General features: G+C 46.4%; 1 protein-coding gene and 1 long non-coding RNA gene across 3 annotated transcripts in view; one reads left to right on the top strand and one right to left on the bottom strand.

Annotated features, from left to right (window-relative positions):
- LOC139081181 (uncharacterized) overlaps window positions 1-524 on the bottom strand; it is a 28,295-nt gene extending 27,771 nt beyond the window's left edge. Inside the window, exon 1 of the long non-coding RNA XR_011536297.1 lies at window positions 326-524. This is a non-coding gene — a long non-coding RNA (uncharacterized lncRNA). The remainder of the gene's footprint in view (window positions 1-325) is intronic.
- The window catches only part of SLC9A7 (solute carrier family 9 member A7), a 156,138-nt gene extending 143,849 nt beyond the window's left edge, over window positions 1-12,289 (top strand). For both annotated transcript variants that reach the window (XM_070606461.1, XM_070606460.1), the window contains 2 exons: window positions 726-831; window positions 5,917-12,289. In XM_070606461.1, coding sequence (XP_070462562.1) covers window positions 726-831; window positions 5,917-6,168 — 358 coding nt within the window. In that variant the 3' untranslated portion in view covers window positions 6,169-12,289. The remainder of the gene's footprint in view (window positions 1-725; window positions 832-5,916) is intronic.
- Window positions 12,290-13,073: the final 784 nt, after the last annotated feature.

Here is a 13,073-nt window from a genome sequence, read left to right as displayed (position 1 = left end):
GGAGACCAGAGATGCTGCTAAACACCCTACAATGCAGGACAGCCCCCCACAACAAAGAATGATCTGGCCCAAAATGTCAGTAGTAACCAGGTTGAGAAATGCCGTGTCGGAGAGTCTGGGAGAGAGGCAGCAGGCAGAGTGAAGAACAGCCCTGTACGGGAGGCGGGGAGATCTGCGGCCTGAGTGACTTTGGTGGAGTCACTTCACCTCGCCAGGTCTCAATTTCCTCCTTTGTCATAGCCCTAGGTTACCTCTAAGCCTCTGTCCCCCTCAAACATTGCCACCATGTGCCCTCTGGGTAGAGTGGTTTAACAAGAATACTTACAGACACCCAGTGGCCGCAACATCTCCGCTCCAGGTCCATTACCTCCTGTCTCCAAGACATGAGCTGGTTGTGTGTCAAAAGCTGGAATGCTGATTGAAACCAGAATTCTCACTCAACATAGCAAAGTGTTCTAGTTAATCAAATATTCTTTTAAACTGAAAATTGGGAAGCACCAACCTAAGAGTTAACAGTTAACACTGAAGGCTGATGGGGCATAGTTTAATCTTTGATTCAGACTGTTGCAGACTACAAGTGTTTTCTGTATTGTACTGGTAAAATGGAGGAAAGAGGCTTTTTGTGGGTAGAATGTCGGATGATTTACTCTTTGGGATTTCTAAACACATTTTTGTTAGGTGTGAGATTTCTTTGCAGACATTTTTCCTTAATTCTCTTTTTAAAGTTACTTGAAGCCCATCCTCACACACAGTGGCCCCCCGTTAACGACCACTCTCCCGGCCTGGTGTGGCTTGCTCGCTCGATGTCTGACCAGTCCCCAGGTGTACGACGTAAGTACCGCGCGTTGGGGCTGCGTTCCTGCTAACCATGCTGGCATGGTCTCTTACCCAGGAAGAGGGAACCTATTGCACTCAAGCCTCCAAATTCAGATCTTGCTTCTCTAATAAGATGATTAGAAACGGCCAACTTACGTATGTTTATATATTTTGCACAGTAACAGAGAAACTTCTTACCAGGGTTGTGGGGCTCCACAACATCAGCAGCTGTGGCATAGTTGAAAGAACACTGGACTTGGAATCGGAACAACTGGATTCAAATCCAAGCCCTGAGGCCATTTAAGTGCTCTGTGCCTCAGTTTTCTTATGTGTAAAACGGGCCTAGTAGCACAGGCGTGCTGTGAGAATTAAAGGATAAGGTTTGCTGTGAACTACAAAGCATTTCACAAATGTAAGGATTCTTTTTATAAGTTGTTTATTTATGTTGACATGGGCAGGTCCTTTCCATTTTCAGATTCTAGAAAGAGACTCAGCACAGTATGAAAAGGATATCCACACCAGTGGACGTCTTAGATTTAGGACTGACTCTTGAGCTCCTCACGTAGGTTGCCGGGCAGAGATGGAGAGAGAGGTGGGTAGCAAGCAGCTGCCACCTGGAGGGACTGGAGGAGAGGGAAAGACCTTCCTTCTTCCTCATCTCTCCTCCACCATCCTAATCATCTTGTCACTGGCACAACCATTACAGCCCAGGAGAAAAGAAGTCCTCAAATTCGTGAAGAGACTTACAGTTCCCAAAGGCGAAGTTTATTCTCCTGGCTGTACAGTGACTAAGCAGGTCCTGCAGTTACAGATAAGGGACGTGCCAAGGTCCCACAGTTAGTAACTGGCAGAGCTAAGACCCTAATGCCGCTTTCCAATAATTAGTAAGTAACGTACAGTTTACTTGATTAGTAAATTAGTAATTAGTAAATTAGTAATACATCTAATTAGTAATTAGATGAAAAGCAGAACGCAAAGCCCAGATCTGAAAGAGAAGGGCCCTAACCCGCTAAGTTCTAACGGGGCGGGGCAGCTGGCTTGGGAGCAGTTGTGTGCATTCAGGTGTACAGAGGGGAAACGGATGTTGACACCTGGACACCGTAGCTGGGCAGCGGGCGCTGGGGCAGAGAGGGATCGGCAGTCTGGAGTGCTGACGGGCAGCCCGATCAGAGCCCCCGGGATCCGAGGGTGCAGCTCCTTAAATGGCCGGCTCTTCCTTCAAGAACAGGTTACAACTGCCAGGTCGCCCTGTGTCCTGCCCCTGCTGCTGCTGCGCAGAGAGTGAGCTCTGTGTGGTCCTCAGGGCTCCTCCTTGGCTCCCTCAGGAGGAAGGCAGCAGTTGAAAAGGCCTGGGGCAGGCACAGAGCTACACCTGCAAACCTAGCTGGTGGGCGGCGTCGACCTCCCTGGGAGAGCGCGTTGGGCCTCGTAGAACTGCACTTCTGCAGGGCCTCTGCTTCGAGTCTCCGCCAGCCGTGACAGAGCAGCGTCAGTGTCTCCTTCCCTTTAAGGGGACAGTTGAGCCTTCCAGCCTCCCTGCTCCTCCTCACATAAAAATGAAATTCCTGTATCACCTCTGATAAACTGTCTTTAAATTACAAAACATGAGTAGGATGGTGAGAGCAGCATTTCCCCGGAACTACTCCCAGTGTGTAAAGTGATTTTAGCGCTTGTGGTGAGTGTTTAATGTAACATCTCTGAGCCTGGATAATAATGCTGAGTGCCTTTTATGTTGGAAGGACACAGACCAATAGATTAAAAAGCTTTATAATTTCCCGTCCTGTTGACAGCCTATTTAATAAAAGCTGTCTTTTTCTGAATGCTGAGTAGTTTGCTCAGTTGGGACCTCTGTCTAAGGTGACAGTGTGGGCCATTTGGATGTGTTTTATCATCGGAGACAAAGGGTGCTGACCCGGCATCACCACTTGTCCCACTAATGAAGCTCCAGCTGATTACATCAGGTTTATGTGTTTCTTTGCTTTCTAGCTCTAGTCTCTTTTAAACAATTTCTAAAGCCTCCCATCTTAATTGGGTTTTATAAGAGTCACTTTTCATGTCTATGTAATAGTAAAATGACTAGCCCACTCCCAACGCTTTATAAAAACCTTATCTAATCCGAAGCGTACCGACTCTTGCCCTGCTCATCGATTAGGGTATCTGGACTAGTTTGAACTCAGCATAAACTCAGTAAACTGCCAGGCACTGACACTGAAAGCACTTCCCTCACCAGTTCGAGAGACTGCTCAGGCTTTGCTCCGAGAGGTAACGTTTGGCTGTGGACTCCCCACAGCCAACCCAAGATGGGGTGACGGGCTACAGGCAAGATCACCCTCCATACTGCCGCTGCTGCTCTGGGCTGAGGTCCCGCCCGGGCTCCCGGTCAGCTCCAGACATGGGGTGCCTGCTGCTGAGAGAGCGCGAGCAAAGAGTCTGAAAAATTAACTGAGGACCCCAAAGGTGAGGGAGCGGAGGGGGTCCCTGCGGAGTCTAGTGCCGGCTGAGGGTCTCAGGCTGGCGGCTCTCGTGACTGTTGGACTCATGGTTGTGTGGTCCTCGCCCATCACCTATAGGGCGTTTTGTACTTCACCAAGTTTATTTGGGAGATATCTAAGGTGTTCATTATTCACTGTTTCCACTACCTCTAAACCACTGAGGTTTGATATCTACCTAGAAAACAGTATTCTTCCACTTATGACAATGACCCCTGGTTATTTCAAATGTGCACGTTCCCACAGCACACTTGTTTGCAGGTGTTTGCAAGGTGATTTCACTGCTTTTTCATAGCAGCCTTCAGTGGCCAGCTAGTTGTATAATTAAGGAAACCTTTAGCTTAACAGAACTATTGTCGGTCCCGTCATCTAGAGCTCGAGGGAGTGGATCGGTTTCCTCGCCTGCGTATAGCATTCATTAAGCTCTGACTTGGAAATCCCTCTGCACTGCGTTTTACTGTGTCCTCGTTTCTGGAAAGGAATGAGCTTTCCTTGGGTGCTATTTGTCTGGGCTTGTGTTTTGTAATGGAATGGGTCAACGTCCACTCTTGTTTTCTCCTGGCGGGGAATTTTGGCCCTGCTTTCCACTGCGAGGGGTCAGAGCAGGCCACGCCGGGGCTCGTGTCTGGGTCCCCCTGTGCTGCTGTGGGGGGCGCTTGGCTACATTTGCACAATTCCCTCACATGCTCTTGTTTCACATTCCTCTCTGTCCCTCTGAGGCTCCAAACCTTTAAAAGAGTAAAATCTGTGCCAGGAGAGTCTCCCCCTGAAAACTGGGAGCTAAGAGCCCTGGGAGAAGTATTTTGATGGAGAGGAACAAAACATTTCTTAGCACATGTGTGAAGGGAGAAATGGAACGGGCTAAAACGGGATACATGATGTCATTTGTTGTTAAAACTGTCACAGAGCAGATTGAGTTTCAGGACTTTCTAAACACTAATGGAGAGGAGGAAATTTGGGAGTTTCACGATTACCCTCTGCCTGAGTAGAGGATTTTTATTGAATTGTACACTTGCACCCTGCCTCATTCCAGTGAGGATTTGAGGCAGCAAGCAAGAGGAGTTGCGTGCTTGCCTGGAGAAAGGCTGGAGCATTGGTTAAGTGGAGTCACAGTGTGGACTGTGGAGCAGTCAACGTCACTGAGAAACAATGCAGAAAACAAGCATGTGCTTGTCACCAGTGAATGCACAGAGATGGGCTGGGACAGAAGGGAGGTAGACAGAACCCACGGGTCCTCTGTAGGTCAGTGCACTTAACTGGCCTCCATCTAGCACCTACTATAAGTTAAGCACCTTAAGGAAGGGTGCCAAGAAGAGCAGAAGAAGGTCACTACCCTTTGGTGGTTGCTCATCTAGACGGAGAGTCCAGACACAGGTACAGGAGAATCCGCCTGTGGCCTCGGGCAGCGTGGCTGGACGGGGACCACGAGGCTGTCAGGGAGGCTGGTTCGGTGTCCTGGACTGAGGAGACTCTGTTGTGTAGAGGACGCCGGGCTTCAGGTGCACTTTGAAGGGTAGATGAGAAAGAGCAGTTTCCCTGGAGTGTTTTGAAACCATGTGTTTGCCATTCAAGACAGAAGTTCACAGTGTTTGACAGATGTGCGGTGGGGAGCAGGGGAGCACACCGCCCCTTGTTTTGCTTGTTAAACCTGCCGGAGGGTGAAAGGTTGTGTCTGACCTCAGCTGCTTCCTGAGCCTCTCCCTGCCTGCCTTCTTGGAGTTTCCAGTGGCTGCAGCTTGGCTAACACCTGCCTTGCTCAGCCTTGTCTGTTTTGCTACACCTGCTGCTTAGCATGCGATGCCATGCCAGTCCTCTTCCTGCCAGAGTGATTTCTCACATCCTTTATGTGGGTAAAACCAGTCTGGAGGCACCGTAAATCCTAACTCTCATTCCTACCAGCTGGACAACCTCCAGCAAATTTCATAGGCTCTCTTTAGCTCAGATCTTCTCTTTAATTAACCTGAGTGCATCCTGCATGGGGCTGGGGTGGGGGCGGGGGGAGGAGGATCAAATGAGAGCTTATGTGATGTTCCTGACAGGCATGTATAGATGCCCAAGAAAATGCGCCCTCCCTCTCTATCACTCCCTTCATCTACCTGAGGGCTTCCCATCAGGGTTTTTCTGGGGAGAGAGGAAGGAAATCCCCATTCCGGTTTGTCCTCTTCCCTCAATTGCTGTAGCTCAGCTGTAGAGCAGGTGGATTTAGGATGGTTTGTGTGGGGCAGGAGGCCCACCCGGAAGATCTCCCCAGAGAAGAGAGGACCCAAAACCTATTTGCAGGTTTTCCGAGTGACCTCACCCCTTCCTTTCTTCGTGGGTTGGGAAGCTGCAAATCCAGGCTGGTCTCCCTTTCTTCCCTTTTGTCACCAACCCTGAGCTGTCAGGCATTTAAAATCAGAACTGCTTTCTGGCGTTCGAAGTTCTGGTTCAGGCAACAGTGCCTTACACTGAATAGCACTCTGCAGTTTACATCTGGTGACCACCCTGGAGGCTCAAGGCAGGCAAGTCTCACGATCCTTAGTTTTCAGATGAGGAGTCGAGGTTGGGGTTGGCTCCAGCCCTGGAAGATAGCAATCCCCCATTTGTTGTTTCTCTTCCTTGCACTTTTCAGAACCAAGAGCCACTGAGAGAGGAAGACTCCGATTTCATCCTGACTGAGGGTGACCTCACCTTGACCTACGGGGACAGCACAGTGACTGCGAATGGCTCCTCAGGCTCCCACACAGCCTCCACAAGCCTCGAGGGTGGTCGGAGAACAAAGAGCAGCTCCGAGGAGGTGCTGGAACGAGACCTGGGAATGGGAGACCAGAAGGTTTCCAGCCGGGGCACCCGCCTGGTGTTCCCCCTGGATGATAATGCATGACGCCCCCCAAACCCTGAGGCGAAGGGGTCGGCCCACCCAGGTGGGGTGAGGAGGGTTGCTAGCCCCAGTGTTGTGTGAGGCGGGGCATTGACTGAGTGGAACTAACGCTCCTGTTTTATTGAGGTCTGAAGATATCTTAACATTTAAAACTTAACCCAAGATGCAGCTGGTGGGGCTGAAGTGTCCCTAAGTCAAGACAAATGCAGACCTATTCCTACTTTTCCACATAGTAGTGCACTGTTCAGAGTTAAACACCACAACGATAGCATGCTTTACCGGTCTCTCCCTTCAGTCGCCTGCAGCATCTGAACAAGGTGTGGCAGGCGCTGGGACCTGCTCCCAGGAGAGGCTTCCTATCCATACGCAGCAGTGCAAGCCTAGCTGGCTGTGGAAATGGCAAGTTCGGGGAGAACAGGCTAGAGGAAAGATGGTGAAGGAAGGCAATTGAGATTGGCCCTCCAAGGATTATGGGAAGCCGGTCTTTCATGGGACAGAAAACACGAACAAGCAATTTGAGTGGAGGCTCCGGGCCCGAGGGCTGCGTGACCGCAGCCTCAGGTCAGGATTCCTGACTTCCGTTGCTCCCTGTGTCTGCTCTAGACTGAAGACTGGAAAATATATCCATGAACATTTCAACGTGGAGGCAAGAATTATAATTCCTTCTGGAAATCTCCATAAAGAACAAGTGACTGAAATGTTTTAAACCAAAGGCAAAATAGTGTTATATTGTTGTTTTTTAATTAACCTGAGGTCAGGAGAAACTGTTTAGACACTGATGATGATATCACTGCAAAAACCAGTCAATTCTTGAGGGCTACCATATGAGCTGACTGCCTGGGAACTGATTAATAGGACTGAGATATCTACTGTGGGTTTGGAGATAACACCAAAATTTGTGGGATACTTTTTTCTGGGGAAGAGAAGGCAGCAAGAAGCCTAAGAGGCAATAGGCTATTATTCAGAGGGAAGAAATCTCACTGTGAAAAAACTAACTGCAAAGAAAACACAAGATAGTATTCTAAAGACTGAGTGCAATTCTAAACATTGAGCTAATAAATGCATGAGGTTTCAGTGGCCACGTGAGGAAGCAGAAGTGAGTGAATGGAAGCTTAAGCGTTATTCACCCCAGTGGAAGGTCCCATCTGCTATAAGATTAATGATCTGATGTCTTCACACTGAGTGCCGTGTAGAGAAAGGTCATCTTCTTGGTACCTAGGGAGGCTTGTACCAGCTTGATGTGTGAATGTAGTTTGAAATTTAGGTTTTTAGTTTGGGTTCTTGGTGAGTGAGCTGTTCTACCTGCCCACACCTGTAGTAGGTGAAATACTGAGAGAATTCTTAGAAACCAAGTTTGAGATTCTCCCCACGTCTCTATGCTTCAGTGCTAGTATATTTGAAAACCAAGTTTCTAAAAAATGCTTTCATAAAATGTAGACATTTTTCTTAATTATGGCAGACAAAGTAGCGGCCCAGTCTAGTCCACCCATAATGAAATCAGCCATTTAATCTTCTTAACTCACAGTTTTAAATAAGACATTGCTTCACACTTTGTTTTTGAGTTAGATTTGTGCAAACCAGGAAAAATTTATTAGGTTGAGTCATATGAAATTGCTGATATTTAACCATTTTTAAAATACAGAAATGGCAATTTCTTATGCTTCAATATAATATAATTGAATGATTTTTATTCCCCTCCTTCCTTTCTCTCTACACTAAAGTCCATTTTGATTTTATGGCTATCCCTGGGCTCTGTGAGTTTGATAAAAAGCTAACCAACGGACCTAACCCCTGAGACACTCTGGGTTACCTCGGCTAGTGAGGGACTGGAGAAAACCTATGACCCACAACCAGAGAAGCAGCTTTCTTAGAGAGCCCTGGATGGGGGGCATTATGGTGTGGGGTCAGACTGCAGAGGGCAGCTGCCAGGCTTGGCAGAGGGCTGGCGATGTGTCTGTGCCCGTGCCCCGAACCAGCACAGGGGTTTTTATTCAGTAGCGTTATCTCAGTCATGGCCAGTCATGCCATATAAACTTAAAAGGCGAGGCTTTTGTGTGTGTTTTTTGCAGAGATGGAGAGATAGGCTGGTTGGGTCTATAAAAAAGCCTTGCTTGTCTCTTATGTTGCTTATTTACTTAATTTTGGAGGGAAGAAGCTAACAGAAAAAGCCTGACAATGGTTCTTGAAAAGAGCCAACCAAGTAGGACATACTCTGTCTTCATTAACCTCAAGGCTTTGTTGTCATTTTGGTTTTACAGGAAGCTTGCAGCAAATTATAAGAAATTACCCTCATAGGGAGGGCTAATAACCACTGAGGTTCTCATCCTAGTCTTAGGTCAATCTGTAGATTATTGTGTTTTCCCCCAAAGGGTCTCATAGTCTTCGCTGCAAACATTTTATTCTGACCTACTTAAATATGAGTAAGTGGAGGTTTGCCGAGACCAGACCAAACTTTAGCTAGGGTTGTAGTTATTTGATTGGGTTTTTTTATTCAGTGGATCAGAGTAAGTCACTGACCCATGGTCCTGATTTTTGTTTGCAAGATGTGAAGAATAATCCTCACCTTACCAGGGGTCCCAGGAAGGGAGTCCATTCATTGAAATGCTTCCACCTCTAGAAGCTTATGCCTGTGCTGAGTGGAGAAGAGTGGGGTGCCACGAAGCCCAGAAATGATCTAACTCAAGGCCAACTGTTGGCTGCTAGTCTGGCATAAATCACACCAAAACTGCTGAGTAATGGTATATCCAACTGAACGGAGTTCCTCTGAGAGGGTAATCCCAAGTCATCTTACAAGCATATTTGTTCTGGGTTGGGGGGATGGCAGTTCAGCAGTCGAATGTTCTAGAGCAGAGGTTCTCAACCCAGGCTGCACATTAGGGTTACCTGGCCAGTTTTTTAAAAAAATACCAGTGTCAGAGCTCTGCCCCTCAGAGACTGAGGTTCAGTAGGTTTGGAGGGGGCCTCGCTTCCGGGCTTTGTTTTGGACCCTCAGGGATTCTGATGTGCAGCCAGGGTTGAGAGCCTTGAGTGTAGAACTCCCAGTGGACCATTTTTGGACCCTTAAAGAATGGCCTAGCAAATTAAGTTTTTAAAAAATTGTTAGTCACGTGGACCAAACTGAGCAGTGGCCGACGATACAGCCGGGCAGCCGGGGACACGCTTCATGTTCATCTTCGCTGACCTCGAGAACGTGCTCCGTAAGGACAGCTGCAAAGGTCACGCTTAAAAACCTCGGAGCGCGAAAGGGAGACATAAGGGTATTTCTGGGGCAGGGGATTAGAAACCTGTCAACTTTGCCCCCGTTTGTGGAAAAAAGCGGGTTTTGTCTTAACTGAGCTGCTGAGTAATCAAATGTGAAGGTTTCTAAGAAGCTGCCTTTCCAGTTTAACCTGGGGTTGAGTTAGTCATCCTCTTCGCAGTCAGGTGACCTTTCTTCCTCTTCACACTTTGCTTGTCCCCATGCCTGAATCCATGCTGGACCCCTCAGAATAAGGGGGGGCCCTTTCCTGCCCGAGCAGAGGCCCTGTGGTGATGAAGTCGGTAGCGGGTCATTCAGGAGATGCAAATTTTGGTATTGCACAGACAGAGGGAAAATAAAGTCTCCTGCCATACCTTTTAATACCGTTTTTGGGGGCTACAAGAAGACGTGAACTTTCTCTCCTAGAAAAGGAAATTTGGAATTTAAATAAGGCTGGATTTCTTCCTGGGAAACAAGTATAGGAAGGGAAGATGTGATTAAATGGACTCTGCCCATCCAGGGTTCTTACTCAGTGACTGGACAAATGAGCATGGAAGCCTGGAAGCCAGAATCACACTGTGACATCAGATGTTTCATCAAGCAAACAGCAGGGAGCTCTTTAGGCTGTGTTCTCTAGACTTGAAAATGTCCTCTGTGGTTTCGTTGACAAATGAAATCTCTTTGGAAAACATGAAAAATGATATCTCAGCTATCCACGAACATTTCAGTCTAAAGCAAAGAAGTAACAGCTCCTTCCAAAAGAGAGGTCTGGTTCACATCCCACCCCCCGTCTCTCTCCCTTTCTTTGTCCGCAGTGGAGTTAATGTAATCACGTCAAATATTTAACACGAACAACGTGATTTCTAAATGTAGAAACCCCACTGATGTACTGAGGGGAGATCAGTGGCGGGCCACTGAGCAACTCATCAGAGGGGAAAATCACCCACGGGGAAACCCACCTTCCTACCCACTGTGAGCTCTAAGAGGTGTGTCAGAAGCTGATTTTACCATCTGCTGTAAAATGCTATCTGGAATGAGGGCTGCTGGAAAGTCAGCTTGCTGATTTCATAAGCATGACTTTTTCCACTTGAGAAATGGGGAACTTGACAAGTTTCGTGCCTGCTGTTTGCTGTTGATTCTGTAGATGAGTTAGTGGGGCAGCTAGTCTGTCAAATGCATAAGGCTGCTATCATTGAATTCTGATCTCTTATCTTGTTTTTTAAGTGAGAACCTGGCCTGCCAGCGTCAGCTGCTGTGTGCTGACACAGGAGATTGAAGGAATCTGGTGGCCAAGAGTTAGAGTTTAGAAACAAACCCATGTGAATGCTGCTTTCACGGCTTTCACACCTGAAAAGACTTCCCCCCCTTTCTAAACCCGAATGACCACAGTGTGCAGAGAAATGCTCTAGAAACCAATGCTAGTGTCTAATAGGAGAAGCAAGGAGGCTCTTTGACAATCCTTTCAAAGCAAGACCTAGAAATAAACCATTATTTTCCAGTTTCAATTTTTATAAGTAGTTTTTTTTAGTTAACAAACACATCTTGTCACCCAGTGCTAGCAGAAACTTTAAAGAGCAAAACCAAAGTTCTCGATATCAGTTTTATTTTGGTAAGCAGGGTATACTGTAACCACGGCCCACATGGAATGTACAGGCCGCCAGTTTTCAGCTCCACATGCCTTGGAGAAGATGAGAAAGCAGGCCTGCTTGTTCTACCTTTTGAAAAGGTCTGAGGTCACTTCTCATTTCTGATGGCCACCTTTTAAAAAGGGTTAACAGAATTGCCCAATGTCACAGTCAGTTTGACTCTTGGCCGGTGGAAAATTATCTGGGCCTGTGTATGGTGGAGGAACTCAGAAAAGGACTTGTAAACAGCGTGAAGAACTCTACATCTGCTGTCTAAAGCACTTAAAAAAAGTTCAGATGCCAGCGTTACTGGGGCGCTATCCAGCTGATGGGCATCTGGGGGCTGAGCCTCGCTGTGATTATTTATTCCAGTTGTGGGCTTTCGAGAAGCAGAGGAATGCTTTTCAGTTGTGTGGGTCTTAAGTCTGTGGATTTGGGATTTATCACTGAAATCACTCAAAGTGTGACTTCATGGCAGCCTCACCTCCTCCTAGGTTGTCTTTTTATTTTTTACATAAAATACATCTGGTACTTCTTACTTAGGAAGTTTTACTATGTCCATTAAAATGATTAAGTGAGAAGGCCACCAAGATTCATTTAATAGCTGAAAAGCAATTTTTTAAATAGAATAGGATGAATTTAACAGGGGATGATGTGATCTGGGGAACTTTTTATAGAGAGCTTACATACTGCAATTGGGAAGAACGTTGTCTTCTACTTGCATTCGACAGTAGCAAACTGGTGGTTTTATACAATTAACGTTATGTTATATAAATCATGTTAGATAAAATAATAGTAAAGTATGTTCAACTGTGAAAAAGTGAAGACTTGGAGTTATCAGCAATCTTTATGTGCAATAAGGAAAACTGCAGTTAGGCCCCAACGTGCTACCTTTCCCTAGTATTTTACTTAATGTTCGCCTTTGTGTATATGTTTAGCTTGATAGCGTAAAGCTAGCCACATGTTTTCCTGCTCTTTACTGATATTTAACACATTTTTTCTCAAGGATTTTTTTTTTTTTTTTTACAAAACTCAAAATAAAAAGATTAACTGGCTGAGCTAATCTTGTTTTGTATTTTAAAAGTATTGTCAGTTGTAGAAGAGTGCGGTATGAGCCTACTCTTAGTCTGTTTCTTCCCCTCACTGAGAGGTTCTTCTCTGGGTGGAAGCTCTTCCTCTCCAACTTCCTTTAGACCGGGGGTTGACCAAATCCGGCCCACCGCCTGCTTTTGTAAATAAAGTCTTATTGGCATACACTTCACTCATTTGCATATTGTCCGTGACTGCTTTCATGCAGAGCTGAGGAGTTGCAACAGAAGCAAGCAACTATTTGCTTGTAAAGCCTGAACTATTACTGTTTGACTCTTTACAGAAAGGTTTTTGCTGACCCCTGATTTAGATGCTTGAAGAAATTTAGTTTTAAAATAGGGTCTAAAAATCACAGCAACAGATTTTTGAGATTTTAAAAATGTGCCTGTTGGGGCCGGCCTGGTGGCACAGCGGTTAAGTGCACACATTCCACTTCAGCAGCCCGGGGTTCGCCAGTTCAGATCCCGGGTGCGGACATGGCATTGCTTGGCACACCATGCTGTGGTAAGCATTCCCGCGTATAAAGTAGAGGAGGATGGGCACGGAGGTGACCTCAGGGCCAGTCTTCCTCAGCAAAAAGAGGAGGATTGGCAGCAGATGTTAGCTCAGGGCTAATCTTCCTCAAAAAAGAAAGTGCCTGTTAAGGTTAAAAGAAACACTTTAAACCTGGTCTCTTGCCTGTGACTTCTGGCCTGCAACAGTCTTTAATAGGCTTTGAGTGTTGGATAATTGCTAAGATCCTTGAACCCAATATACAGTTTCCTTCATAGTCTTTGTATTCGTTTGTATGTAGACTAGTTTTTCTCTGAACCACACAGTTAAACTACATCATAAAATTTGCTTCCTGGCACAAATCCTGTCATTAACATGACTCCAGTGTTATTTAATAGTATAATTACAAAAACACCAGATAGAACAATTTAAAAGCAAAAATTTGTTTCAGCTCATTAGGATTC

Source organism: Equus przewalskii, chromosome X (genome assembly GCF_037783145.1).
Source record: "Equus przewalskii isolate Varuska chromosome X, EquPr2, whole genome shotgun sequence".
NCBI classification, from domain to species: Eukaryota; Metazoa; Chordata; class Mammalia; order Perissodactyla; family Equidae; genus Equus; species Equus przewalskii.
The sequence above is the reverse complement of the archived record's forward strand: the minus strand, read 5'-3'. Positions and strand labels throughout refer to the sequence as shown.